Source organism: Myotis daubentonii, chromosome 1, assembly GCF_963259705.1.
Source record: "Myotis daubentonii chromosome 1, mMyoDau2.1, whole genome shotgun sequence".
NCBI classification, from domain to species: domain Eukaryota; kingdom Metazoa; phylum Chordata; class Mammalia; order Chiroptera; family Vespertilionidae; genus Myotis; species Myotis daubentonii.
Genome location: NC_081840.1, coordinates 177,636,315 through 177,663,829, shown reverse-complemented (window position 1 = coordinate 177,663,829; position 27,515 = coordinate 177,636,315). Strand labels below are relative to the sequence as shown.

Sequence of the window (27,515 nt, the reverse complement as noted above, 5' to 3'; positions counted from 1 at the left end):
TAAGACGCTTCCTAAAGCATCTCCTGCTTCCGTTACTAGTTACTGGGGCGGACCTTCAGACGTTCCATTGCGACCTTGTGCGTTTAGCCAGTGCCAGCCCTGCTTTAGTAAAAAAGCTTAAGTGACTGCTTAATATCACAGAGTGAAGATGTGAACCCAGCTCTCTGGCCCTAAAGCCTGGACACCACACCATGCTGCCTCTCATCCCTGAGCAGCCTGTTACGATGCTCACTACTGAGTTTAGAACCTACTACCGTTCTCCTGCTCTCCTCCTTCCCTTCTTCCTGCTCTTCCACCAAGATGGTGAAAACCCAAACAAATAAAATACTCAGCAAAGCATTGCTGTGTCTGCCTCTGCATCGGCCACTGAATCATCTGTGACAACGAGAGCCAGCCTCTCCCTCCTGTACTGAACAAGGCTTTGTCGATGACCCCAGGGCACCTCCATTAGAGAGCATTAGACCAACCCTGTGGTTATGGGGTGAACATAGGAGGAGGAATCAAAGGGCAAGCAGCAAGGCAGCTTAGGTCCAAAATGTAGACTGAAGTAAAGCAGACTTAAATTGGCTGCAAAAATACAACACGAATAGAAATCTTTTAATGAGTTTTTTCCCCATGAATTATTAAGAGGTTACAAAAACATCTCACAAGAATAAAACCAAACACTTTTCCATAGTGTTTGCAGCAACTATTGCAATCCAATGGGTATATATTGGCTCAAATAACTACTGACCATAAGCAAAACTCTCAGTATTTAAGTCAAGAGCCCCAAAGCAAGGTGCTCGGAATAGCGTGACCCAGTGTTTGGCTCAGAGCAGCACTGCTGGACCAGAGCAGTTCTGGTGCACTGACATGTCAGTAAAACTTCGGCACAGATGTTTGCAGGGCCAGCCTTAGGTGCTCTTCTGCAAATATCTTAAACCTTTCCAATACACCAAAACACAAATTTGACTCTTTACCCCTGCACACACCCCACCCACTGCCAACCCTGGTTACTCTTACTGTTATCAGACACTCTAATCTCCATTCACCAGAACTGAATTTGTATCTTTTTCCTTTTTCTTTGAATGACTACAAGGTATTTGACTAAAAGCATCATACTTAGTATCTTCTGGTAGAAACTAAAGATGTAGCATCCCTCAGAAGGAAAGCTGTCCGCTTGGGCGATGGTATGATGTGGCTAGGGCTCTGTGTCACACACGATGACTCTGGGGGGAGGGGATCTAAGGAGAGAGGTGGGAATGGGCAGATACGGCTAAGAAGTGATGAGGCTGGGGGAGCTCTGGTTGCTTTGCAAGACTGTTGTGCATATGTGGGCATACGGATGTGTTAACTTGTCCCTTGGACACAGAGACCTCAGCCTTTGTAAACCTACCCCTAGTTATCAACACACCTTAGTGACAATGACTACCCTCCCCTTTCCCCACTCAGGCAGGCCTGGTCTGCATGGGGCCTCCTAGGCCAGTGCATTTATTTATCCCAACTCATTTCATTTGTCTGTATAATACCCTTTGTTAACTTTGAGATCTGTTTTAAGAATCTATACTAATAAAAGAGTAATATGCTAATTAGACTGGATATCTTCCGGACGTCCTTCCAGACAAAGCCATGGTGGCAGGGACCAAGGCAGAGGCAGTTACAGGTGATTAGGCCAGCAGGGGGGAGCAGTTACAGGGCGATCAGGCCAGCAGGGGAGCAGTTAGGGGTGATCAGGCCGGCAGGGGAGGGCAGTTAGGGGCGATCAGGTCAGCAGGGGAGGGCAGTTAGGGGGCAATCAGGCCGGCAGGCAGAGGTGGTTAGGGGTGATCAGGCAGGCAGGCAGGTGAGTGGTTAGGAGCCAGCAGTCCCTGACTGTGAGAGGGATCCTGGATTGGAGAGGGTGCAGGCCAGGCTGAGGGTCACCCTCTTCACCCCGTGCACAAATTTCATGCACCGGGACTCTAGTCTATAATAATAAAAGCATAATATGCTAATTAGACTGGATGACCTTCTGGAAAAAGCCGGGGCTGCGAGAGAAGCCCGGGTCTCTGGTGCCAGAGGGAAGCCGGTGCCAGCAGCTGGGGGAAGAAAGACCTACTCTTGCACGAATTATGTGCATTGTACCTCTAGTAGTTCTATAACAATTTTTTTCTTGTTTGAGTACCCAAATGTTATTTTTTTTCACTTTACATAATAAATAATTTGAATATATGTCATAAAAATTTCAACACAATTGTAAAATTCTCAACAAATTCTACATATTCCTTGTTTTTAAAAACCACCTATTCTAGAATGTTTTGTTTTGAACCAAGTCTTGCTCTTTGAAGTATGCAGCACTGAATGAATTTTAAGACAGAACTGCTGAGTTACAAACTTTAACATCCATTTGCTTTTACAAACAACACATAAATCAAGGAAATGAGTCCTTAACAACCAAGAGAACACTCAGAGTCATCTTTTATTTATGTTGGCTAGACCTACTTGTTTTCCTAAACATGAACCAAGAGGACAATTTACTACTTACTGTTAATTCATTGATACAAAGAGCAGAAACCGGAGCTCGGTGGCCTCGAAGCTGGGTTAGGAATGACAGTTTGTTCAGATCCCAGATGATGCAGGTTCGGTCACGGGACCCGCTGACGATTATGTGATAGGCAAATGAAGCTGTGGCACAGGTGACGGTGTCAGTGTGGCCGAGCAAGGCCTATAAAGGAGAACAGAAAGCTCAGGCTGATCACAGGGACTATGCAGCTGAGGGGGACAGCAGACCCGGGATGCACCAGGAAATGACAGCACGTGTGCTGGGATGAGCATCAGGCGCAGCGTCTAGAAAGCCTTCATTCTGCTCCTGCCAGCTGTTCTTGCCTTAAGCCACTGGGGGGGGGGGGGGGCAGGGAGCAACCTGGAGGGCTCTGGAGGCGGCAGTCTCTGTTTTTCTATTCATTCTTTCCTGGACTGGGGGCAGTATCTTGGAAGGAAGAGAGAATGGCACTGCAACCCAGCTTGGTTTCTTTCTACCATTTCTATGTGGAGATGTACTGATTATGGCCCCCAGAATACAGAAATTTCAGCTCTGAATCTATTCTTTCATGCCATCAATTCCTGTTAAGTTCATTGTAAGGAACTGCAATTGGATGGATTTTTTAAAAAATATACAAACTGTGAGAACTGCATGGTTGTGGTACATGGTCCCAGAAGATAAAGGGAAAATGTGGCTCTTATGTGCTTGTTGGGCTGTCACTAAACAGGAGACACAGACATCTGTGCCCCAGAGGGACTCCTTCTGCAAACTAGATACAGAGCAGAAACTTTTCTCTTTTGCTGGAATAGGAAGAGAAGCAGGACCCATGGAAATGGCAATGCAGGCAACTAAGTATTTTGAAGAAAATACAGTTAGGAGTTCCTAACAGTAATCTGAATTTATATTTAATGAAATGGCTTAAAATTTTGGTCATCTTTATTATATGCTTATTAAATAAACCCCAGGAGGCTGTTTTAAATAAGAAGCACTTTCTACTGAGGGTTACTGGCCTAATAGCTCCAAAGCTCACTTTCTAAATGGAAAAAATTGTAAGCAGGCATCTGGATCAGCAAACTATACTGTCAGTCTGTCTCTGTCTGCTCATGTCAAGACTGTATCCCTTACATGGCTTACCTTCAGACTCAGCAGCCAAGGAAGTTCTGGCCATATAGATGGTTGTTGGAATATAAGTACAAGGGGTTCAATTCTTTCCATACATATTTTGTTTGAGTTCGGCTTTAAAATAAGTTTTGGAGTCATGGAGAACTTTACATCCTGGCTTTACCACTGAGAGTGACTTGGCTATGTGTCTCTAAGCCTTGGTTTTTCAGGTGTAATGAGAGCTAATAACTACCTTGTAGAACTGTGAGAACTGATGTTTTACATTTTTTAAACATTCAGCACATTTTCCTAAACATAGTAGGTGCTCAATAAATGGAAGATACTGTTACTCTAATTTTCAAATTTGTATCATAAAAATACTTAGATGTATACTACACTAAAAAACAACGACTGTGTGATAACTCACAAATCAAATGCTAAAAGATGATTGCTTAATCATAAAAGGATTCTTGCTTTAAGAATGTAAGAAATTTAGGATAGTCAGTACTTAAGAAGTTATAAAAAATATTTGTTAATATCATCATTAATGGATCTACTGAATATGTTCAGGAGTTTGTTATATCTTTAGGGATACGATAAATGAGGAAAGAGAAAGACAAAGGAACCAAAGATTTAATGGTCCAACTGAACGAAAATCGCCCAGAAAGGAAAGTAATACTGAATCAGTAGCACTAATATAATCTGGTTTGTAAAATTTCAATTTACATATAACTTTTGAGAAATATTTATGTTACTTGTTTATTTTAAAATATACTACCTAAAGACAGCATGCCTCAGATCTTTTAAAAAAAGACCTTCATAGATAATTTTTAGAAATAGTATTTCTGATTTCATTTCCTGTACTTTTTAGACCCATTTCTAGCAAAAGAACATATATTTTTTTGGTTCTGTCCATTATGTTGGAAGCGCCTTAAAATTAAGGAAGTTTTACTTTCTCTAGAGCAAGCATGTCAAATTCAAAGGCTAACACAGGCCAAATAAAGAAGGTTTAAGTTTATGTGGGCCGCAAAAAAACAAAAGTTTCCATTTTCATAGAAATGTAGGGTTATTTTGATAGAGGCATGCTGAATACAAAAGGCTGAAATAAAGAGTAATTGTTAACATAATAGAACATTTTAATAAAAATTAATTTTTTCTTGAACATTAACTTACCAGACACTGAATAACTAACTGCACAAATTAATAAGCGTAACGCAAATAAACCTATTTTTCTTATTCTCCGAAAGTGAAATATTTCCTGTTGCGCACACCAAACAAGTCAGTTCAAGACTAATGATGTGGCAATAGGCTGCTAAAAAATATTCGCTGCTAGTATTAGTGGAGAGAAATGGTGTGCTTGTGCGTAAGGCGCATAAAGGAAATGAATGCAACACGATTATAGTAATCAGTCATTAGCAAACGTTGTAGTTCATTATTAATAATTATGTATAACAGGATATTGTAAAAATTACGTTATGAAATTTTTATTAAAACGTTTCTTACATACCATTATATTGACTGGGCTGCAAAAATATTCATCATGGGCCGCATGCGGCCTGTGGGCCAGAGTTTGACATGCTTGCTAGAGTGTGGGCAGCTGAGATGGGATGTCTTTCACCTATACTGTTACCTGTTTGAGAGTGAGGGTCTTGGCCTTTTCTTTTGAGGTGCCCATGTCCCACACACACACAACTGTGCTTGTTCCACCCGTGATGACCAGCCTGGGGTTGGGGCAGATGGCACAGAGAATCTGGCCCCACTCAGACAAACATTCATAGACAGTCACTGCCTGCAAAATAAAGCAGATGTGAGACACAGGCCATCAAGTACCATGAGTGTTGGAAACACAACAAGCATACCGTGTGAAGGACAAAGGCCTCTAGGCAGGTCCTCACAGGCAAATGATAGGACATTCTGGGCTGGTTTCAATTTAGCATCCTTTCCACTGAAGCTCTATCTGAGCTACCCTCTACAGCCTCCTAACCATAGTTGCTGCTAGAAACCTTAATGGGGGCCTCCAGTTTCTTCAGTCCGGGAAGATGACGTCAGACTCAGTGATGCTCTGTAAGATGCAGGGGGATAACCTGGTGAAGGATGTGTTTGCCGTAGCCACTTACAATGTAAAAGGAAGCATGAACTCCACTGATACGAACGTTAACTAAACGCGTTACAGTGTGACATACAGACTTGTGAAAGGGTTAGGTAGCACCTTAATTAGGCAGGTTTAGGGAGTCCCAGAGATCAGGAGGGTCTATGGGAGAGGAATACATAATGAAGACTTGAATACATAATGGAGGTGCTTATCTTACTTGTACAATGGATAGAGAAATGCCACAGAAATATCTCTGTCCTGTGCAACTAAAACAGCCATAAACCAAGGACAGACAGGAGTATCTCTGGCGTGAGCAAATAAAGTGACCATAATATAGGCCAATCGTAGCCCTGACCTGAGTAGCTGGGAGGGCTATAAGATAAGGCTTTCTTTGCCAGCACTTTATGGGAGAAAACCATAAGATAAATCAAAAGTGACTCCAACCAACAAGATAAGAGGGAGAGAACACAGCAGACACCACATGGGCTTTGAACTTTGAAAACTAATTCTATGTAGTAGAATGACCAATAAGAAAGGGTCAGGTTCAGACAAAGAACTGTAGCATATGTAAACTGGAGACAAAGGAACACGAAGGGGGATTTTTTTGGTTTTTCCGAGAGAGAGAAGAGAGGGGAGAGGGGAGAGGGGAGAGGGGAGAGGGGAGAGGGGAGAGGGGAGAGGGGAGAGGGGAGAGAGGAGAGAGGAGAGGGGGGAGAGGAGAGGGGGAGAGAGGAGAGGGGGAGAGAGGGGAGAGGGGAGAGAGGGGAGAGGGGAGAGGGGAGAGGGGAGAGGGGAGAGGGGAGAGGGGAGAGGGGAGAGGGGAGAGGGGAGAGGAGAGAGGAGAGAGGAGAGAGGAGAGAGGAGAGAGGAGAGAGAAGGCTTCCCCCATTGGGGGAGAGGGGCCGTCCCCATGGGGTCCCCTTCTGTCCATCCAGGAAGGACAGAGTCTTAGGCTTAGAACCTAGAATTAGGGTTTTAGAGGTAGTGTCAGCTTGCAATAAAGGTTCTGTACTTTTCACCTATCACCTTCTGTCCGTGGCTTCATTCTTCGAATCCATCGGACAAGACCCCGGTGAAAGCGATCACCCTGCTCAATAAAACAACCCAAATCACCGGCACAGACTGTATCCTTCTTGCATGTACGAGGGGACTGTCAGAGGGCGCACAGGGCACTAAAGGATCCCTACACACTGCCTCTCCCCAGGGATACTTACAGGACTTACAGCGGCCGCTGACTCTTGGGGGATGCGGTGACAGGTCTCTGTCAGCCATTTAAGAGAACTGAGATGAGAGGGCCAGGCAGTGACTCACCGGGGGAGGCTCTCTGGCTGTAAGAAATGCTGACTGCCTGGCTGGCTAGGACTCTTGGAGGAGTTCTAAGAGTGGAGGGAAACTGCTGGTCCCCAGAATACAACTTGCCCCAAGAGGCTTGTTCTGTAAGAAGCATGACTAGTCCACTCGCTCGTTTTCCTGCTCTCCCTTCCTCTGGGCCTTGGAGGGCCAGTTGACAAGCCCTTGGCGTGGGCTTTCTCCACCCCGATTAAGCAGTATACCCAGCCATAAGAGCAAGAGGAAATGAGTGAGAAAGAAAGGATGCAAACCTTGTCTGACTCATAGGTTCCCAGCCTGCAGCTGAGGTCTGCGTAGCCCCAGGCGAAAGTTTTGTTCCAGGTAGGTGGGATAAGCACCTTGTTCTGTTCTACTGCAAGAATGCCTTTGTCTGTGCACACTATTTGTCCCACAGGCTCCTTGAGTTCTACACAAAATGAATCAACACATTACAACAAGGGCAGGGAAAAAGAACTTCATTATTCCATAGTGGATGGTAAAGTAATCCCAAATATTCACACAAGCATCCTGACAACAGGGCCGGAGAGGTGCAGCATGGTCTGTCAGTCCCCGGAGCCCTGCCCTCCAGGCTTCCCCTCCAGCCTTGCTGTCTGAGTACCTGGTGTGCTCCCAGCAGTCAGGCCTGCCTTCTTGATCGCTAGGGCTGTGCAGAGGGATCTGGGATGTTCCCAGCACGTCACACATAGACTGAACCAATTTAGACCTTCGGCACCTCTCAAGTTATAGCCACCCTATATTCCCTGAAGAAAGGCCATGGTGCTCCCCGAGAGGCCCAGGTTCCCTGCTCTGCCCTGAACGCTGCCGACCACACCAGTGCTCCAGAACCCTTGCTGAGCAGAGGCCGGAGCTGGTGCCGGGCGAAGTCTGTGTAATGAGGCAGATGGCCTAGAGCTGGTGGCCAATCCAATTAACCAGACTTTGAAGCACCGATATTTAGATTTCTTTAGATGATAACTTCAAGACTTTGCAAAAACATTTTTTTTTTTTAATTCTAAGGAGAAAATAATCCACTTGCAAAAGTACGTTTAGCTATCTCATAAATACTTTAAATTGGCATATTAAAAATGCAGTCTTGTTACCATTATTTCTAAATTGGCAGAATATGTATAAATGAAGGTGGCAGAAGTTTTTCTACATATATAATATAAAGGGTGAGTTACAGAGTTGGTACTTTAGAATTTTCAATATTTTAGTAGGAGGAAGAAACCATTTTGGTTCTTTTTGATGGAAAATCCAACAGGCCGAAACAGAAACAGAGAAGGAGAAAATCTAATGAGTATTTGGTGATTTAACACAAAAATACAGCACTCATTACAAATTACACTATTGTCATAAAGCAAAGTTGTTATTGCTCAACTAGGATTCTTAAATAATCCCACAGAATCATGAATCAAAGGTTTATTCCCATCATCTTACCTTTGACAGGTGTCAGAGAAGGCCGCAAGTTGTCTAGATGATGGAAAAAGATCTTGTCACCTGTACAGCCTGGAGGGACAGAGATTCCTGCATTGTCTCCATTGAGCCGACTCCTCACTCGCTTTGGTGGATGAGGTTTCTTAAATAGCTGGTACGAGATCATATGATACATTTTACAATGAAAACTAACATTTATTAAGCCCTATTACATGCCAGGTATTATGTTATTTCACTTAAGCATTATAACAACCAGCAGGTACTGCATTATCAAATTCTGAGGAAAGAAATTATAAGAGGCTCAGAGGCTGCCAGAGCTCTCGCACCTTTGGAAGCAGGGACAGGGCTTCGACACCATAGTTTGTGTCACCATCGTGGTACAATGATTTCCTAACTTTTCAAAAGTCAATTAATTTACTCAAACTATAGTCAACTGACAATTATTTTCCAATGGTGTCTAAAGATTAACTAATTCTTATAGATCGACACCGCTCTGCCACTGAGGGCAAGCAGACATTCTGTTTATTGGGCTGTTTCTGGCTTCAGGTGGTTTTTCTCTGTGCAACATCATTTTGGTCTCTTAGGTGTTGCTAATTTGCTGAAAATGTAAACATTGTTGCCTTCTTTTTACTTTGCCATGTTGTAAAGGAAGAAAGAAAAAACTCTTTGGCATCTCTGTTCGATATTTCTACAGGATTAAAAAGTGTTAATGTACATTTGAAATGACTTTTTCAAATACTTTCCATCTTCAAAATAAGCGTTGAGCTATCTCCGTCAGAAAACTGCTATCTAAGGAAGATACTAGGGAAAGCTTAGAGGAAGTGAGGTTTAAGATGAAAGTAACACCACCACATTATGAATTTGACCAAGAAAAATGCTATGCACAGAGAAAGATATACATTCTAGGCTCCCAAACACTTAACATACTGTCCCTATTTTATCTACATATAGGAGTACAGTATCAGAATTCTGTTATTTTCTATAGAAGTTAATAATGACCCAAGCCTCTGAAGTTGTATAAAAAGACCCACACACTTGGAGGCATGTTTATGAATGAACATTTACTACGAACTTTTATATGAGGATTTCAGGACAGAGCCAGGCAAGGGTATAGAAAGAGGCACGAATACGGTGACCAGGAAGTTTAAATTTTTTTAGGACTGCTACACTTGATAGTACTCTATATCAGTCACTGGAATATCCTAGAAATACGTTATTACCCAGACTCTATCTTCTAGATTGCTTAACGCTTACACTTAAAAATAGAACAAACATCCTACATGTATGTATCTTGATTATTTTTTAAAAATATGTTTTTATTAATTTTAGAGGGAGAGAAAGAAAAACATCGGTGGGCTACCTCCTGCATGCCCTCTATTGGGGATTGAGCCTGAAAGCCAGGCATGTGCCCTGACTTCAGACCCGAGTGCACGGGACGACGCTCAATCAACTGAGCCACATCGGCCAGGGCTATCTTGATTAATTTTGTTCAGAATATTTTTCCCCCAGAGGGTATGAGACATGGTTTCTGTGCTTAAAACCCTCTGCAGAAAGGAAAGGCTTAGCTAAGAGTCTTCAGCTGTGATTAGTGTTTATCAACAAGCATTTCACTTTACAGTAAACTTGGTTCCTTCAATGGGGGATCAGATTGCACCAGGAACAGTGTAGTTACAGGCTGTCCTGCTGTCTGTTCCTCTCAGTTTTTCCATGTACAAAGACAAGCCATTGTTCTGTGTTCCCAGCTGTCAGCTCTGGGAACCACTAGGTTGGTTAACCTACAAAAAGGGAGTCCAGGAGATAGCTGAAGCAGGAACAGAGAAGGATAGTTGAGGTCAAAGTGTGGGCACTTGGGGAAAGTGGATGGTCTGACCGGCCCACGTAAGCCTTCTCCACAGTGCTAGTTACTCCTGGTGCACCTGCCCTCCAGGTGTGTCCTGGACAATGGGGACAAAAGAAGGGAGGGAGTCTCTGAGCTCTGCTCGTTACTGAAGGTGATTAGAGCAGTTGGTGCAGGATGGGTCCCAGGCACTCCCATGGCAGGTAGTCTCACATCACTTATCAGACCTCTTTAATTCAAACTACTTGTTCCTGAACTACTTACTGCAAGAGCTCCCTAGGTGGCCCTCTGCTCCTAATTTGGCTCCCCTACAATGCATATGCATGTGTGTGCACGACTGTGGCCTGAATGATCCTTAAGATCTAGATATGACCACACTATTTCTCTGCTTAGACTCAGCACTGGCTCATCACTGGCCTCAGGATGGAACCCCATCTCTGTGTATACTGTGCCCCAGATCCCACCTGCTTTCCTGACCAGGCTCTCCTCACCTCTTGCCAGGTCTTGTGCAGGTACAGGAAAGCACACCCTGCACTAGCCTGCAAGGAAAACTCTCCGTGAACAACCGAATTTCTATTTATTTGTACGTAAAAGGGAGGAGAAAGCAATACTCTTGGAACCTATTGGGTGATATTTATGGTCCTTTATTGAAAACTTAGTCTAACTTTAATTATTATTTTGTATGGTATTGATCATGTAAAGAAATGCTACAGCACTTAAAAACGGAACCCGAGAACACTGATGATAAGAACATCCATACCTGTTTAGGAATCTGACCAAAGTTGTTAATGAACCCTATTGTGGCTGTCTCCTTCAGTGGGTCGTTTATGTTGTAGATATCCACTTGACCCTCATAAAACAGATGGTGGAAGACGTTTACAGCTTCTACTGCAGCAGGGCCTTGCTGTTTGTAGCCAAAGATTAAGTCAATCCATTCATGCAGATGGGCACTCACATAATCACATTCCAAAGCCTGTAATTCAAAGCAAAGGTTCAGTTACTGGCTGACATTTATTAATTGCTCAGAAAGGAAAAAAATTGGCCAGTGATCAACAGGAATTAAAATAACTAAAAATCATAAACACAATATTAGTAACTTGACCAAATGGGTGATAGATTGCTTAAGGTCCTCTCTTCATACTGTGGCCAATGGCCCAATGAGATCCAAGCTCAACTGCCAAGTGTACCCCCATTACCTCTCGGTGGACTCTGATGAATTCTCGTGGGTCCCCTTTTGCCCAGGGTGGGAGGATAACATCTCCAAGCTTGGTGCCATTTTGTTTACAGCCTGTGCAGTTGGATACATTAAAAAAAATATATAGATGTGAAAAATGTGATAAATAGTAACTTCATGTTAACATAACAGAGAAACAGTGGGTGTAGATTCATTATCAGAACTATGAAATCTTACCACCAGGACCCTCAGATATCATCTGCTCTGCTATTTTCCTAAGACTGATCCTTAGTGTACTTCCTCAGAGAGATTTATTAAGTGTTAGCAAAACAGAGGGATGCTCATAGTCAAGTGACTTCAGGAAATGCTGAGCTATGCAAAGTTGGGCGTTTCTTTCCTGCAAGACTCCTCAGACACATGGCATTTCTCTAGGAGGGATATTACAACATGTCTAAAACTTAACTGACTACAGGAGTCCTTAATGAAACATTTTATGGGGCTACTGTTTTGAGTTTGGAAAAACCCCTCAAATTTAATGCCCATAGGATGGATGGCTCATTTGGAAGACAATTAACATTTCTCTAAACCAGCGGTTGCCAAGTGGTGGTCCATGGACCACTGGTCAGTGAGGTCTGAAAGACTGCTGACTGCTGCTCTAAACTCTGCCTTTTTTAGGCTTTTCCAGAATGCTTCATGTTTGGTGAGTCATCAGTAGTTAACCAGTACTGACATTCTTGTCTTAATGTTCTGACAAATTTTTGCCATTTGCATGGAGAAGGCTATTGAAAGAATTCCCAACTCCTCAGTAACTTTCATTTTGCTTTCTTTGCTTAAGAAGAAATGAGTTGCAGGCTCCTCCCTGGCCTGGGCCCTGGTCAGGGTGTGTGCAGGAGGCAACCAATTGATGTGTTTCTCTCACATCAATATTTTTCTTCGTCTTTCCCTTTATCTTCCACTCTCTCTAAAAATCAGTGGAAAAATCTATTCAGGTGAGGATTTTTTAAAAATAGAAGAAATGAAAGTGCCACTGTCTCCTTGGGATATTTGGAATACATGGGGTTTCTCATATTTCTGATGCATTAATTCTTCAGGGAGCTCCATAGAGCTGATATATATTTTGCTGTAAATATTCTCATTAAAGAAATCTATACTAATAAAAGCCTAGGTGACCATCACGTCCTCACATCATCACAAGATGGCCACCACAAGATGGCCGGCAGGGGAGGGCAGTTGTGGGCAATCAGGCCAGCAGGGGAGGGCAGTTGGGGGTGACCAGGCCGGCCGGGGAGGGTGGTTGGGGGCGATCAGGCCAGCAGGGGAGGGCAGTTGGGGGCAATCAGGCCAATAGGGGAGCAGTTAGGCGTCAATCAGTCTGGCAGGGGAACAGTTAGAGGGTGATCAGCTGGCAGGCAGGAGCAATTAGGGGCAATCAGTCAGGCAGGCAGGCAGGCAGGCAGGTAGGCAGACAAGCGGTTAGGAGCCAGCAGTCCTGGATTGTGAGAGGGTGCAGGCTGGGCTGAGGGACACCCCTCCCCCGCCTGCCCCAGTGCACGACCAGGCCTCTAGTAAAATATAAAACTCAACTTTTTGCTGTTAGTGTATCATTTTAACAGAAAATAAAAATTTGGGAAGACTACAGGCTACCTGACAGAAACAGAAACATCATGTTGCGATAATGCACACCAAGTGACATGTATTCCACGTGTTCTTGTTATTCTAATGTATTGTTAAAATAATGTATTCTGTAAATTTAAGTTATAGCCAGATAATCACTAAGGTATTAAAGAAACCATTTGCTATGAAATTTATCCACAACAAAACACATTAAATGGGACTGGCATCTAAGGAAACAGGTTCTTTTTTTCACTTTTTAAAAATAACACCAAAATGTTAACTTGAGCTTATAGTTCTGCTAGGTACAAATCAGATGATCATTATAAAAAAATGACTCTATAAACAAAAATGTTGCTCACTAGCTTAACAGCAGTTGGTTAGATAAATAGCTACATTAGGAATTTTCATAGAAAAGTGCAACTGTTCAAGTTTTAGAACACAAAGACAGTTCCAAGTAGTGGCCAATAAAAATATTTTCCTTAGAAGCAATCTTGTTTTCATCATTGTTATTTGATGGGCTTATTTACAATGTGATATTAAGTGAAAGATACACAAATCAGTTTATTGTTTAAAGGAATGTCTTGACTTGGTTAGAAAAATTACCATAAAACTTAAGAAAAAACAAAACAATCAACTTATTACAACCGCTCCCCCCTTTCACACCCTCATTCCTGTACCTTAAAATGCCCTCCAGGCCTAATTTTTTGATGAGGTGACAATTTCCAGGCTATTTCAAGTATAATCTGCTTTTCAAATTTTTGCTCATAATCCCTAAATGATTATGTGATATAACTGTTATTTAATCAGCACTATCTGCAGTTTTAAAACTTAAAGGGAACAGGTCTATAGAAAACGCTTGGTTTATCTAATCCTGCCTCTGAAGCGCCCCTCCAAGTACTTCCAGGGTGTGAGGACAAGAAAACCAGGAGTGAATGTCACTCACTCTAGAAGTAGGGAAAAACTCCAGTGATTTTTCTTTTAAACCATTTACCATCTTTTCTGGGCAAAGGGGTAAACATATTCTATTGCTTTCTTTTTATGGGAGTGAAATTCACATAGCATAAAATTAACTATTTTAAGGTGAACAACTCAGTGGCATTTAGTACGTTTACAATGTTGTGCAATCATAACCTCCCTAGTCCCAAAACATTTTCATCGCTCCAAAAAGAAACTTTGTACCCATAAAGCAGTTGTCCCCATTTCTCTCACCCCGTCCCTGGAAACCACCTACTCAGGATATTCCACATATTTGGAATCACACATTATGTGACCTTCTGTGTCTGGCTTCTCTCACTTAGCCTAACGTTCTGAGGTTCATCCATGTTGTAGCATTTATTGATACTTCATACTCTATGACTGAATAATATTCTATTATATGTATACTAGAGACCCTGTGCACAAAAATGTATGCACTCGGGGCGGGGGTGAGGGGGTGGGGTGGGATGAGGGGTCCCTCAGCCTGGTCTGTGCCCTCTCACAGACTGGGACCCATCAGGGGATGATCACCTGCTGGCTTAGGCCTGCTCCCTGGGGGATTAGGCCTAAGCTGGTAGTCAGACATCCCTCTGGCAGCCCGGGAGCCCTCGGGGGATATCCACTTGCCAGCGGGGAGCAGGCCTAAGCTGCAGTCGGACATCCTTAGTGCTGCTGAGGAAGCGGGAGAGGCTCCCACCACCACCACTGTACTGGCAACCGTCAGCCTGTCTGGTGGGTGAGCAGAGCTCCTGTTGGAGTGCACTGACCACCAGGGGGCAGCTCCTGCATTGAGCATCTGCCCCCTGGTGGTCAGTGTGTGTCATAGTTACCAGTCATTCCCAGTCATTCTGCTGTTAGGGTCAATTTGCATATTACCCTTTTATTATATAGGAGTGCCTGGCCAGCCTGGGTGAGGAGTGATGGCTGTTTGCAGGTCGGCCACAGCCCCTTCAGGGATGCCTGCTGGGGTGCCTGTCCAGTCTGGGTGAGGGGCTGACGGCTGTTTTCAGGCTGGCTAAGCCCCCCAGAGGGGACCCTAACCCCATGAGGGTGTGGCCAGCCTGGGTGAGGGGCTGATGGCTATTTGCAGGCTGGCCACTGCCCCCAGCCACCGAAGCTCCCAGTGGAGGCTGGCTGGAAGCAGGTATCTGGGATTTATTTGTCTTCTATAATTGAAACTTTGTTGCCATGAGCGGAGGCCACAGCCGGCTCAGAGCAGGCGGGAAGCTTGGCTTCCTCCATCGCCTGGGCAACCAAGCCTCCTGCTTACTCCAGCTCTGTGGCTGCTGGCCACCATCTTGGTTGGGTTAATTTGCATATAGTTGCTCTGATTGGCTGGTGGGCGTGGCTTAGGGAGTAGCAAAGGTATGGTCAATTAGCATCTTTGTCTTTTATTAGTGTAGACTAGAGGCCTGGTGCATGGGTTTGTGCACCGGTGGGGGGTCCCTTGGCCAGGCCTATGGGGATTGGGCCAAAACAGGCTCTCCGACTTTCCCCGAGGGGTCCTGGATTGCGAGAGGGCGGTTTTCAGGTGACACACCCTGGAATCAGGCTCCCCCCCTCTCTGGTTCCAGGTGCATCACCTGAGAACCGCAGCTGCCAAATCACTGCAGCTCAGCAGCTCCTGTGTTGAGCGTCTGCCCACTGGTGATCATTGCGCATCAGAGGTACTGGTCGGACAGTTGAACGGTCACTTAGGCTTTTATATCTGTAGATAGATTCCACAATTTGTTTATTCACTGATTGATATGTGGGCTGTTTCTACCATTTGGATATTACAGGCAGTGCCTCTTTGACCATGAGGGTACATGCACTTGATGCCCTGTTCCAGTTCTCTGGGAATACCTAGAAGTGGAATTGCTGGGTCATATGGTAATTCTATGTTTAAATTTTTGAGAAACTTCCACACTGCTTCCAACAGAGGCTGAACTATTTTCCATTCCCATAAGCAACGGACAAGGTTCTAATTTCTCCACAGTCCTTGATGTTTTCTGTTAGTGCGCATTTTTGTTTTTTACATTACAAGCCATATTTATTTATTTATTTATTTATTTATTTTTTACAAGCCATATTTAGATGTACAGTGGCACCTCACTGTGGTTTTGATTTGCATTTCCCGAATGACTACTGATAATGAACATCTTTCATGTGCTTACTGGGCATTTGACTAATTCCTATTCAGGTCCTTTGCCCATTTTAAAATTGAATTGTTCGTCTTTTTGTTGTTGAACAGTAAGAGTTCTTCATATTTTGGGCACTAGCCCCTATAAGACACATCGTTTTCTTTGTGAAGGTTTTCTTTTCACTTTCTGCATAATGTCCTTGAATGCAGAAAGTTTTAAACTTTGATCAATTTCAATTCTCTTTTGTTGCTTGTGCTTTTGATATCCCATCTAAGAATCCATTGCCTAATACAAAATCATTAAGATTTAACCCTATGCTTTTCTCTTACAGTTTTATGGCTATAGGTTTTACAAGCAAATAGTGCTTTATGTAGTCTGTGATTTCATGGAAGAAAGATGATTTCTTATGAAGGTGAGTGTGACAGTCACACGGTCCTTCTTTTATTATTCACGTGAAAGTGGAGCATTTGGTTGGGTTTGTAAGTAGTGTGGCTAAAACATTTTTGCAGCACAGACTATTATAATGGATCTAGTGTTTCTGAAAGATCGACGGTATCTCTTTCTGTACCTTTCCATATTTGTGTCTTGGAAAGTGATGTCCCTAGGGAAGACAGTCCTTTTCCGAAGGAGAACTATAAGTAAACCTAATATAACACTAATGTGTAGCCATATGCAAATGCTGTGTACACATCAGTTGTTTTTCCTTATTTACTATCCATTCTATTCCTTCCAGTAACCAACACTCCCTCCAACTCCAAGTCCTAGAACTTGGTGTCTTTAGCTACTCATGGGTGAGCTCCAGGACCAATCAGAAGTAATGAGATTCAACTTCAGGACTTCTGCTGGGGCTACTCAGAGTCATATTATCTTTTCCATTGGACCTGGAGCTATAATTTCACAAAGTTAGGACTGCTGATGGATAAATTTAGTTAAAATTGTCTTTAAAAAAATCACTCAAATAATTAGATATGAATAGCTTCCTGAATTTTCTGTTAATGAAACATTTTGAGGTAGTATAGTAATGATTTATATGTTGAACTCTTAAATACAGTATAAAGTAGAAGGTATAAAAAATATAAAACAGAAGAATATCTGGCAGAAATATCCTACAGTGGAAACAATGGAATTATTATATGTTTTAAAAGAAATAACCAGAAACATAGATCAGCAAACTGTGTTCCAAGAAACTGTAACCAAAGTCAAATCAATTTCCCGTAGCTCTTAGATAACACACGGGGAGCAGAGCATTGATGAAATTTCTCTCCTTTTTATGAATGTTGATTTGGTCCTGTTTTTCTAGAAATCAGGATAAGAAAAGGAATTTACTTACAGTTACTATGAAATTCTAATTTTAAAACATATTACATGTAACCTGAGAATGCCTCAAGCAATACATAAGATTTAAATAATACATGAAAATTTGGCTACACCACTATTGGCTACTAATGGGTTTCAATTGTAATAATTCTCAAATAAATTTTTACCTCATGTCTGTTTTCACTGACATAACAATGTTTTGACCAGTAGATGTAATCTGTGTCAATTTATAAATGTTTCCCAGACTCTAGGTTTGAAACAGCCATTTTTCTTTTTCTACTTAATCGCAGACACCCAATTACAGTCAACAGTGGCAGCTGAATCACAGTGCCATCTCCTCAGTGTGTATTGCAGTCTTTAGAAAAGTGACTTATTTTTACCAATGTCTTTCTGGATGACAATTCTAAAACAGTGCCACAGCTCTACGTACCCAGATCAAAGTTGTTGGAATTGAACAGGAATTCTGGTAAGTAAAAAAATTCTGGGATCAGTTCTTTCACGTCTGCCATGTTGTGCTTTGATGCTGAGTACCAGGCCTCCCGCACACTGTGAAACATCCGGTCAGCCAGGTCAAAGTGGCCTCCCTGTGGGCAGAATGAGAAGCACCTCCCTATTAGAGAAGCAGGCCCGCCTCACAGCTTCAGTCAAGCTCAAGGGCTTGAAATCCCTGAGTTGATGTTTGCTGACCTTTCCATTTCCCATCATCCTATGTCAAATACACTACATTTTAAATGATCACCCCCCAAAATTAATCTAATTCATTATTTCTGGGGTATTCTTTACAAAGGGTGCTCAATGTATTTGTTTTGTAATCAAAGTGAAATCCAAATGTAAAGACTTTAAAAAGCCATTTAAAAAAATACTAGTTTTTAGAGAGAGGCAAGACAATAAGGAATACAAAATCTTCCACATTTTGATGATGCTCTCTTAAAGACTATAGTCATTCACAGTTGGAGATGTTCCAGGTATATATGTGCTTGACTAATTTCACAAACAACATTACATTGAAGTTCTCACACCAATGAGAATTAAGTGGAGAACTAGGAAGGTGATCAAAAATATATAGATTGATAAGACAAATTCAAATAGAAGTGGGATTTCTTTTGCCCACCAACCTCTTCCTCAATCAAGCTCGTTATGCTGTGTTTTAAGCGAACACAGAATAACCGTCTCTATGATGAAGTTCACTGTGGCCATCACACAATCGGGCCTCTAGGACTTCTCCCCACACTTACTCTGCTCCAGACACATTGGCCTCCTTGCTGTTTCTGAGGCATCTCAGGCATTACACTTGACTTGGGGCCTTGCCTGGGCTGTGCCCTTTGCCTAGAACACACTTTCACCAGACACTGGAATGATTAACTCCCTTTCCTCCTTAAAGTTTTTGTTTAGATGTTACCTTTTAAAGAAGACCTACTCTGATCATTCCTTAAAATTTCATCATGCCTGGCTAATGTGGGCCAGTGATTGAGCGTCGGCACATACCCGGCTCAATCCCCAGTGTGAGGCATGCAGGAGGCAGCCGGTCAATGATTCTCTCTCATCGCTGATGTTTCTATCTCTCTCTCCCTCTCCCTTCCTCTCTGAAATCAATAAAAACATATTTTTTAAAAAACTGCATTGTAACCTCCCTTGCCTCCCATTCCTGTACTTCCCATTTCCCTTTCCCTGATCTATATTTTTATGATAGCATTTATCACATTCTAAAACACTTGACAATATAGTTATTCATTCTGTTTGACTGGTTCCCTCAACCAAAATAGTATATAAGCTCTACATGGCAGGGCTTTTGCCTTTATTCATTAAAGTATTCCAAGCACCAGAATGCTGTCTGAATAAATGAAAGAGAATGTGGAGAAAAGCACCTATAATTAAGAAAACAGCAAATGAGCTAGACTAATTACTTTTCTTTCTTTTCTTTTTTTTTTAAATGTTTGTTGAATTCAACCAATTAAGGCTGAATTCCATATGCCTGGCCAGAAAGCATATGCTACTTGCTTATTTGACTAAAGGACCTTGGCACTTGTTTATTGTAAACAAATTCTGGCTTATTCATCAATTTTGGTACAGCAAAATTTCACTTTAATTATGTTTTGATTATGGGTCCTCTTGTAAGGCAAGATAACAGTATATTTTTAGAAAGCAACAATTTTAAATAGAAAGAAGGCTTGTGCAGAATGGGACAATTCTGAATTTAGAGTTTTACCTGCAGCCGTAAGAATATCTGTGTGAAAGGCTCCATCCTCACTAGGTATGAAGCCACAATCATGGCAGATGAATAGTGGGTCCCATAGTGGTAGGCTGGAGTTTCTCCTGCTCAAAAAATTACAGCAACATTGAAAACAAAAGAGTAAACATAAAAAATAATATTAGTATTAATAGGCTTGAAAATGCTGATGACACTAAATACAGCTAGTGACACTAAATACAACTGTGACACTAAATACAGCTAGTGCTGGCGTTTGTAGCATGAAAACTTTGTGGTGACACTGTTCCCCTCACTTACATATTGGGCAGTAATGAAAAGTAAGTATAATCTGATGCCTTTCCCCTCTTAGCATATCTAGCAATTCCTGTTTTGAGACTAATTATAATAGATAACTCTGAAGAGCAAAACATCTCCACTAAAGCAGGATATTTGACTCGCAGATACTTTTCATTAGGTTCTGGCTCTGCATCACCATATTTCCCTAAATTGCCTATGAATATTATGCAATTTTTACTACTCTTATTGGTAGGGGGGGAAAAAAAAGAGTCCAGCCCTGGCTGGTTTGCTCAGTGGTTAGAGTGTCAGCCCATGCACTGAAGGGTCGTGAGTTCAATTCCCGGTCAAGGGCACATACCTGGGTTGCAGGTTTGATCCCTGGCCATGGTTGGGGCCGTGTGGGAGGTAACCAACCAATGTGTCTCTCTCACATCAATGCTTCTCGCCCTCCCTCCCTTCCACTCTTTATAAAAATCAATGGGAAAAAAGAGTCCACATAGGGAATAATGTTAGGCTTAGTTCCCTCCCGCCTTTCTTCTGCTTATTTTTGGGGCACATATGATAAACATTAAACATAGTAATAAATAATAAGTACGTAAACTGAGGTGTTTCAGAAGGTAGTCAATTTTTTTATTTTATTTTTTTAATGCAAAAGGGTTCTAAAAATTGAGTCAATAAATGAAAGAGTAATTCCTAGCCTACATATAAGTCAAAGTAAAGGCACATTACGATGGGAAATTTCTGCCCTGTGCCAAAATGACATACTTTATACTTTAGTTTTCTGCCAGTACCTGATAGGCTACTTAAAAAAAATCCCTTCTAAACATGGCCATCAGTTGGCATGCAAAACCAGATTTTCTACTCTGATAGCTGTATAGATGTGTGCATATAGAGATAATGATATATAAGCAATTTGGGAAAGATGCAAGGAGATCAGACCACTAAATTAAAGGCTTAATTTTGAAATTAGGTAAAAGTCTATGACAAGAAAAGTTACTTACCATTAGGGTCTTCCCAGTCTTTATATCGCTTCTTATATTGAGCTAATCGTTCATCTGTCTGCGCTCCCATCGGCTTCGCCAGGTTTCTAAATGTCTTGGGATTAGTAAGATCGACCTCCTAAAATACAAAATAAACCTAGTTCCACATTACCATACACCCTTTATTCCCACCATTCTCATAATGGTGGCTATAGCTGACCATGGTGACTTGTAAATGTGCTAGTATCTTTCGGGTCCCACAGCAGAACTGGACTCCAAAACAATGCCATGCACCTGCTGGTCATTCACACTTTATAGAGAGGCACATGGCAGTTTGTTAAGTGGCTTGGTTTGAAGACAACTGCTTTGGAAATTAGGTGTTGACAGAGGAGGGCACTCAGGACCCATGTCTGGAGATGAGGGGGAGGGAAAATCCTCTCCAGTCTTGGCAAGGACACAGCAGGAGACTGTGGACACAAAAGCTCCAATTCATCTTTATCCTCTGTCACCCACATACTAGTATCTAGAGCAGTGGTTCTCAACCTTCCTAATGCCGCGACCCTTTAATACAGTTCAGTTCCTCATGTTGTGGTGACCCTCAACCATAAAATTATTTTCGTTGCTACTTCATAACTGTAATTTTGCTACTGTTATGAATCGTAATGTAAATATCTGATATGCAGGATATATTTTCATTGTTACAAATTGAACATAATTAAAGCATAGTGATTAATCACAACAACAATATGTAATGATATATGTGTTTTCCGATGGTCTTAGATGACCCCTGTGAAAGGGTCGTTCAACCCCCAAAGGGGTCGCAACCCACAGGTTGAGAACCGCTGACCTAGAGGAACAAATCCCCTCTCTGTTCTCTTCTCCACCTCCCCTGTTTCACGCTGACCTTACCTTTGAGCATTTCCTTCATAGAGGTGATTGGAAAATGACATAAAGTAGAACACTCAGGAATTCATTCACCTCTAAAAGGCATCAGACCAGGCCAAGTGACTGTGACTGAGACGGAATCTTTCTGTCTGCCAGATTATTTTAAAGCTCATCTCTAGTTGACCTAACTCATATATTTGAAAGTAAACCTGAATTTACATCCTGAGGGTTTTAAAAGTAGAAATTTGAAATATGTACCTGTGGGATATTTAATTTGTATTCTTTTAATAGGGCATCATAACCAACCAATTTTGCCAAACTTGTACTTTAAAAGTCTTGGGCAGGAGAAATTGATCCACATTTATAAATACAAGTCAAATTAGTACATTTGTCCCCTCAAAATCTATATGCAAAATACCTCATTAATATTTTTTTGGTTAATTCAACAAACATTAAAGTGTATGCTAAGTACCAGGCATTATTGTAGAGGTTGGGAATTGAGAGACATGTAAAATAGTCTTTGTGCTCAAGGACCTCACAATCAAGTAGGGTCAAACACAAATCATGATTATAACAAAACACAGCTTCAGGACAGTGACACCCGCATGTGTCCGCAGGGTGGAATGGAGCTAGCCAGGTGAACGTGTAATGGGAGAGAAGGTGTGCAAGAGCACTGGCAGAACTCCACACTAGGAGTATAGCGTGTGCAGAGCAACTGAGAGACGTCAAGGAGATGGACAGGTAGCCCAAATAGCAATCCTGGGACCACACAAAGGACAGATCCCTAGGAGTTACTTTGTAAAGGGCACAGTATGAGGCTTTTAAATTCTCTCCAAATCGTGATGATGATTCACTGAATCATTTTAAACAGAGGGATGACTCAAGAAGATTTCTGTTTCTGACAATGGCCACAGTGCAGAGAGCAGAGAGACATCCACCAGTGGATACAAATTAATTAGCACTTAAGGAAACCAAATAGAGGTTATGAATAAATACTCAAGAAGTTGGTCAATTATCCACATTCTGTACAAGTCCAATCTAAAGCTCTTCTCATCTTCTTGGAATAAGTGCCTGCTGAGAACTTTAAACTATAAAACATCTAAGCCATTGCAGTATCTCTTAATTACTTTTGAAAATGTGTTCCACTTACACAAAATGACTCGAGATTTACCTCTGAGTCGTAATCTGCAAGGATCCAAGGAAACACAGGATATTGCATGAGGTCATTGTATGATCTGCCGGCCAAAGTGTTCAAGTGCATCAAATACTGGAAGTTGCTGATTTCACCTCTCTTGGGAAAGAGAGATAAGGGTTCATTTTAGAGCAATCAATTACATCCACTATGTTCACTTTCTAAAATGTTATATGCAAAATGAGGTAAAGAATAATTTATTTCTTATAGATTTCAGAACATCAAAATGTTTTCTAAAAAGAACAAAAATAAGACATTTTTTCTATGTTACTTATTTTAAGGGTTATTAAAGTGCCTTTTTAACTGTATGAATTGCACCATCCAACTATAAATTACAAAGGAAGCTTCCATTTTCATTAAGCTTACCTCCCATCTCTGGGTGACAGACTTCTCTCCAACCAAAGTACTAAGCAACCCAGACCTGAAACCAATAAATAATTACACTGTAGACAAAAGAATTTTAAATGATTAATTTAGAGTTGACAATTTTAAGTCACCTGGTCCAAGAATTTTTCAGACTACGGAGGACCTATTAGAGGGTCATAAATCAGTTTCATCTTCTTAAAAATAACATGGAATTGAACAGAAGAACACAGAACACTGGGAGGCATCACATATAGTAATGAAAGTATTTTCAGTGAATTTTGTCTTAGCTTTTCTACCTCAGATTGTGTGTTGTGGGATACAATGTAGAATATATTTTTTACTGTGGGTAATGGCAAAGAGTTTTAAAAACAATTATCTAGTACAACCTTCTGACTTTTCCAATAATCACTATGTAAAAGGATGTAAAGACATTATGTTGGAATAACAAATAATACACAATATTTTGTACATAGTAGGTACACAGCATATTTTCTAAAAGAGATGTTGAAAGTGAATGAGAATATAAATTATTTTGACAGGAAAGTCACTGCTGTTCAGGTTATTTAAAATTGTGGACATTTTTTGATAGCAGCCTTTCCTAGAATGCTATAAAATCCTTATTTAAAATTTTTTTTTTTTTATTGATTTCAGAGAGGAAGGAAGAGGGAGAGAGAAGACAGAAACATCAATGATGAGAAAGAATCATTGATTGCCATCCACTGGGGATTGAGCCTGGGGGCAATCGGGCATGTGCTTTGACCAGGAATCGAACTGTGACCTCCTGGTTCATAGGTTGATGCTCAACCACTGAGCCACACAGGCTGGGCTAAAATCTTCTTCAGGTTTACCAACTTTATAACACTGATAATTATATTTTGAAGATTGCAAAGTGGCCGTTAAACCAGAAAGCAAACACTTAACTATGCATTTTGACTGAAAGGAAATTAATAGATTCAGCTCAATGGCATAGATACCACTTTCCATTTATACTTATAAATTCTTATTCCCATTAGGAAAACTGAATGTATAGGATGCTTTCCCTGGAAAAAGAGCTATGATCACTCCTCAACCTTATAAGAAAGGGAACAATTGGAAAGAAGATTAAAGTTGGAAATGAATGTCTGCTTCTTGCCTTTGAGCTTTCAGAAGTTCTTCAAGAACTGCCAATTCAACACAAAAAGTAGCAAGAACAGTGAAAATAGCAAGTTGAAGATAATCAGGGCGGATGAAAGAACTAGCAATTTGATTATACGTAGAAAAAGGATGTGCTCTAGGGAGCTTTTATTTCCTGTTTTTATATTAACAACACACATAATTAGGAGCAAAACATGCTTCTGAGGCTAATAAAAACATGTAGTTAGCATTTGTATTTGCTAAATCTTGGCTAAAGAAAAATAAAAGCAACAACCTAAAAAGAAATACACGAATTTAATATATTTAGATATACACAGGTTGGACTCAAATTTTATTTACAAATTACATAATCTCCAGTAGTTTTAAGTCATTTTTTTTGCAGGTTGTAATAATTAATTTGTAGCCCTGCTTCTCTTCCAGTGGATTATAGAGGACCACAGTTCTGAGTGACTATGAATGGAGCTGGGTGTGTGGATTCTTAAAGTATCTACACCATCCAGAAGGACTTTCTAAGAGTAAAAGCAGCTGAAAAGAGCACAAGGAAGCACTGATAGGTGTGAACACATAAAAACAGAAGTTTTATTTTAAATGTGAAAAAACAAAATCAAGAGGAAGCCTCGGCAGTTTGCGAAAAATATGACAAACATAGGAGTAATAATACATTAGTATTTAAAAACCCCATAAAAATTGATAAAAACTCAAGAGAAGAGAGAGGTTAACTATTTAAACTACTGTGATGGTCATTTCACAATATATATAAATCTCAAATCATTATATTGTATACCTGAAACTAATATAATGTTATATGTCAATTATATCTCAATTTAAAGAAAAAAATCAAACCACCACCACCACCCTTAGAAAAAAAAATGGGCAAAAGTTATAGATAATCCCCAAATGATGATTTTAAGTGGCTGACATTTACCGAGCTCTAGAACTAATAATAAAAGACATGCTCATTTAAAATCTGAAAAAATCCACTTTATGAAATTGGTAAAAAAATTTAAAAAATACAAAGAGTTGAGAAGCATCTTATGGAGACAACTAAACTTATCCGCAAATGATGGAATACAAACGTGCATATTTTTATGGAAATTAAGTTGGTTTTGTGTATCAAAAGCCTTCAATTTCATTCCCTTTATTTTACTGAGAGGACTTTACCCTAAAAAAAAATAATCAGGAATCACACTTGCATTATCATTAGAAGGGAACATGATAAAAATGAAATATCCACAAAAGAATGTTTTATACATATGTTGAATAGGTATCAAATAAAAGTAATGTTTCTGAAGAATTTCTTTAAAGCAGGGGAAACCATTACATATAACACTGAATGGAAGAAGCAAAACAGAAATCTGTATAGTATGAACTTAATTATGTATATAGGAATATATGCATGCTTAAAAGACTCCAAGAAAACTGATCAAAATGGGAGCACTGATATAAGCATAACCAATGGACATAAGACACCGGGGGATAGGGGAGGCTAGGGGACTGTCTAGGGCGGGGGGGAAAAAATGGACACATATGTAATACCCTTTGTAATACTTCAAGCAATAAAAAAAAAAAAAAATGGGAGCACTGGTTTGACCTGAGTGGTCATGCACACATTTTCTTTTTTCCTTCTAGTTTTCAGTAATCAAACAATTTTGTGCAACCACCAGGAAGAGAAAACACTCATCTGAAATATTAAATAATGCTGTCCAGATACAAACATTGTAATTTCACTATTAAATTATAATGCAAGAAGCAAACACCTACCCCTGCTCCACACTTGTGTTTGGTCTTTGCCCAGACACAGACTCGGAACTGTCAGTTAGAGATGGAACTACAGCCAAAAACCTGGAAAATTTAAAAATAGCATAAAATTGAAAGTGAAGTCTCAGTCAGGATCTAATGAGAGCTTGAGAAAGGACGGATGATTCATTTACATTTTGTTTCATTTACCCCTCCGTTTCCCAATAAATGGCAGGCAGCGGGAACACATAATAGAACACTGTTAGGATAAGATGGTCGCTTCCGCAGCCAAATAATAAAGGCCCACAGCAGAATCAATGATTTGGCCTTTTACATATGCTGCCACGTTGCAGGAAGCAAAGGCCTTGTGTGCAGCATGGATTCACAGGAATTGAGTCAACTTAATGAAGTCCTAGAGAGTGACTAACAGCTAAGTATGCACATGACAGCAAGTAATCCTGACAGCTAAAATGATAGAACAGACACATCACTAAATAAATGAAGACCCACACAAGGTAAGGAACTTTATGTGATAATCTTACACTTTTTTTCAGAGTTGCTTATAATGTCAACATACATTTTTTTTAAAATATATATTTTATTGATTTTTTACAGAGATGAAAGGAGAGGGATAGAAAGAAACATCAATTGGCTGCCTCCTGCACACCCCCAACTAGGGATGTGCCAGCAACCAAGGTACATGCCCTTGACTGGAATCGAACTTGGGACCTTTCAGTCCACAGGCCGACGCTCTATCCACTGAGACAAACCAGTCAGGGCGTCAACATACATTTTTTAAAGGCAAAGAGAATTATGTGGAAATGCTTGGAATGAATGCAGACCTTGAATGTGGCACAGACACAGAAATGTCTCACAGAAAGAAGAATTCATCTCCTTGTAATGGTTTCCAGTTATGAAGAGCAAATAATTTCCTAGCGCTGAAAACAATAGCACCCTTAGAGATTAACAAGGTAAGTAACTGAAATTTCAGTCACTTTAACTTAGCTCTTCCCATACGTGAAGGGGTTTCTGATTTACCAACCAACACTCACAACCACTGCACCTGAAGACCTGCCCTCATTCCCAGGTGCTCACTGCTAACTAGCATTACTGTACTGCAAAGATTAGCAATGCTGTTTGACATTCGTTGTTCCTCATGGAATGACTTGAAACAGAAAACTTCCCTTACTAGAAGGCCTTCAGGATCTGCACCACCCTTCAAAGAGTAAGAGAAAGTCTC

General features: G+C 41.0%; 1 protein-coding gene across 17 annotated transcripts in view; it reads right to left on the bottom strand.

The window, feature by feature from the left end:
• WDFY3 (WD repeat and FYVE domain containing 3) overlaps positions 1-27,515 on the bottom strand; it is a 277,660-nt gene that overhangs the window by 11,298 nt on the left and 238,847 nt on the right. For 11 of the 17 annotated variants that reach the window (XM_059666330.1, XM_059666273.1, XM_059666212.1 and 8 more), the window contains 12 exons: positions 26,300-26,380; positions 23,405-23,459; positions 22,997-23,137; positions 20,983-21,100; positions 19,703-19,809; positions 17,927-18,080; positions 11,490-11,581; positions 11,054-11,266; positions 8,460-8,607; positions 7,295-7,449; positions 5,232-5,390; positions 2,504-2,683 (listed from right to left, as the gene is read on the bottom strand). In XM_059666330.1, the coding sequence (XP_059522313.1) occupies positions 2,504-2,683; positions 5,232-5,390; positions 7,295-7,449; positions 8,460-8,607; positions 11,054-11,266; positions 11,490-11,581; positions 17,927-18,080; positions 19,703-19,809; positions 20,983-21,100; positions 22,997-23,137; positions 23,405-23,459; positions 26,300-26,380 (1,603 nt within the window). Of the gene's footprint in view, positions 1-2,503; positions 2,684-5,231; positions 5,391-7,294; positions 7,450-8,459; positions 8,608-10,232; positions 10,391-11,053; positions 11,267-11,489; positions 11,582-17,926; positions 18,081-19,702; positions 19,810-20,982; positions 21,101-22,996; positions 23,138-23,404; positions 23,460-26,299; positions 26,381-27,515 lie in introns of those variants that run through there. The other 6 variants (XM_059666222.1, XM_059666263.1, XM_059666304.1 and 3 more) reach the window with 4 other exon arrangements.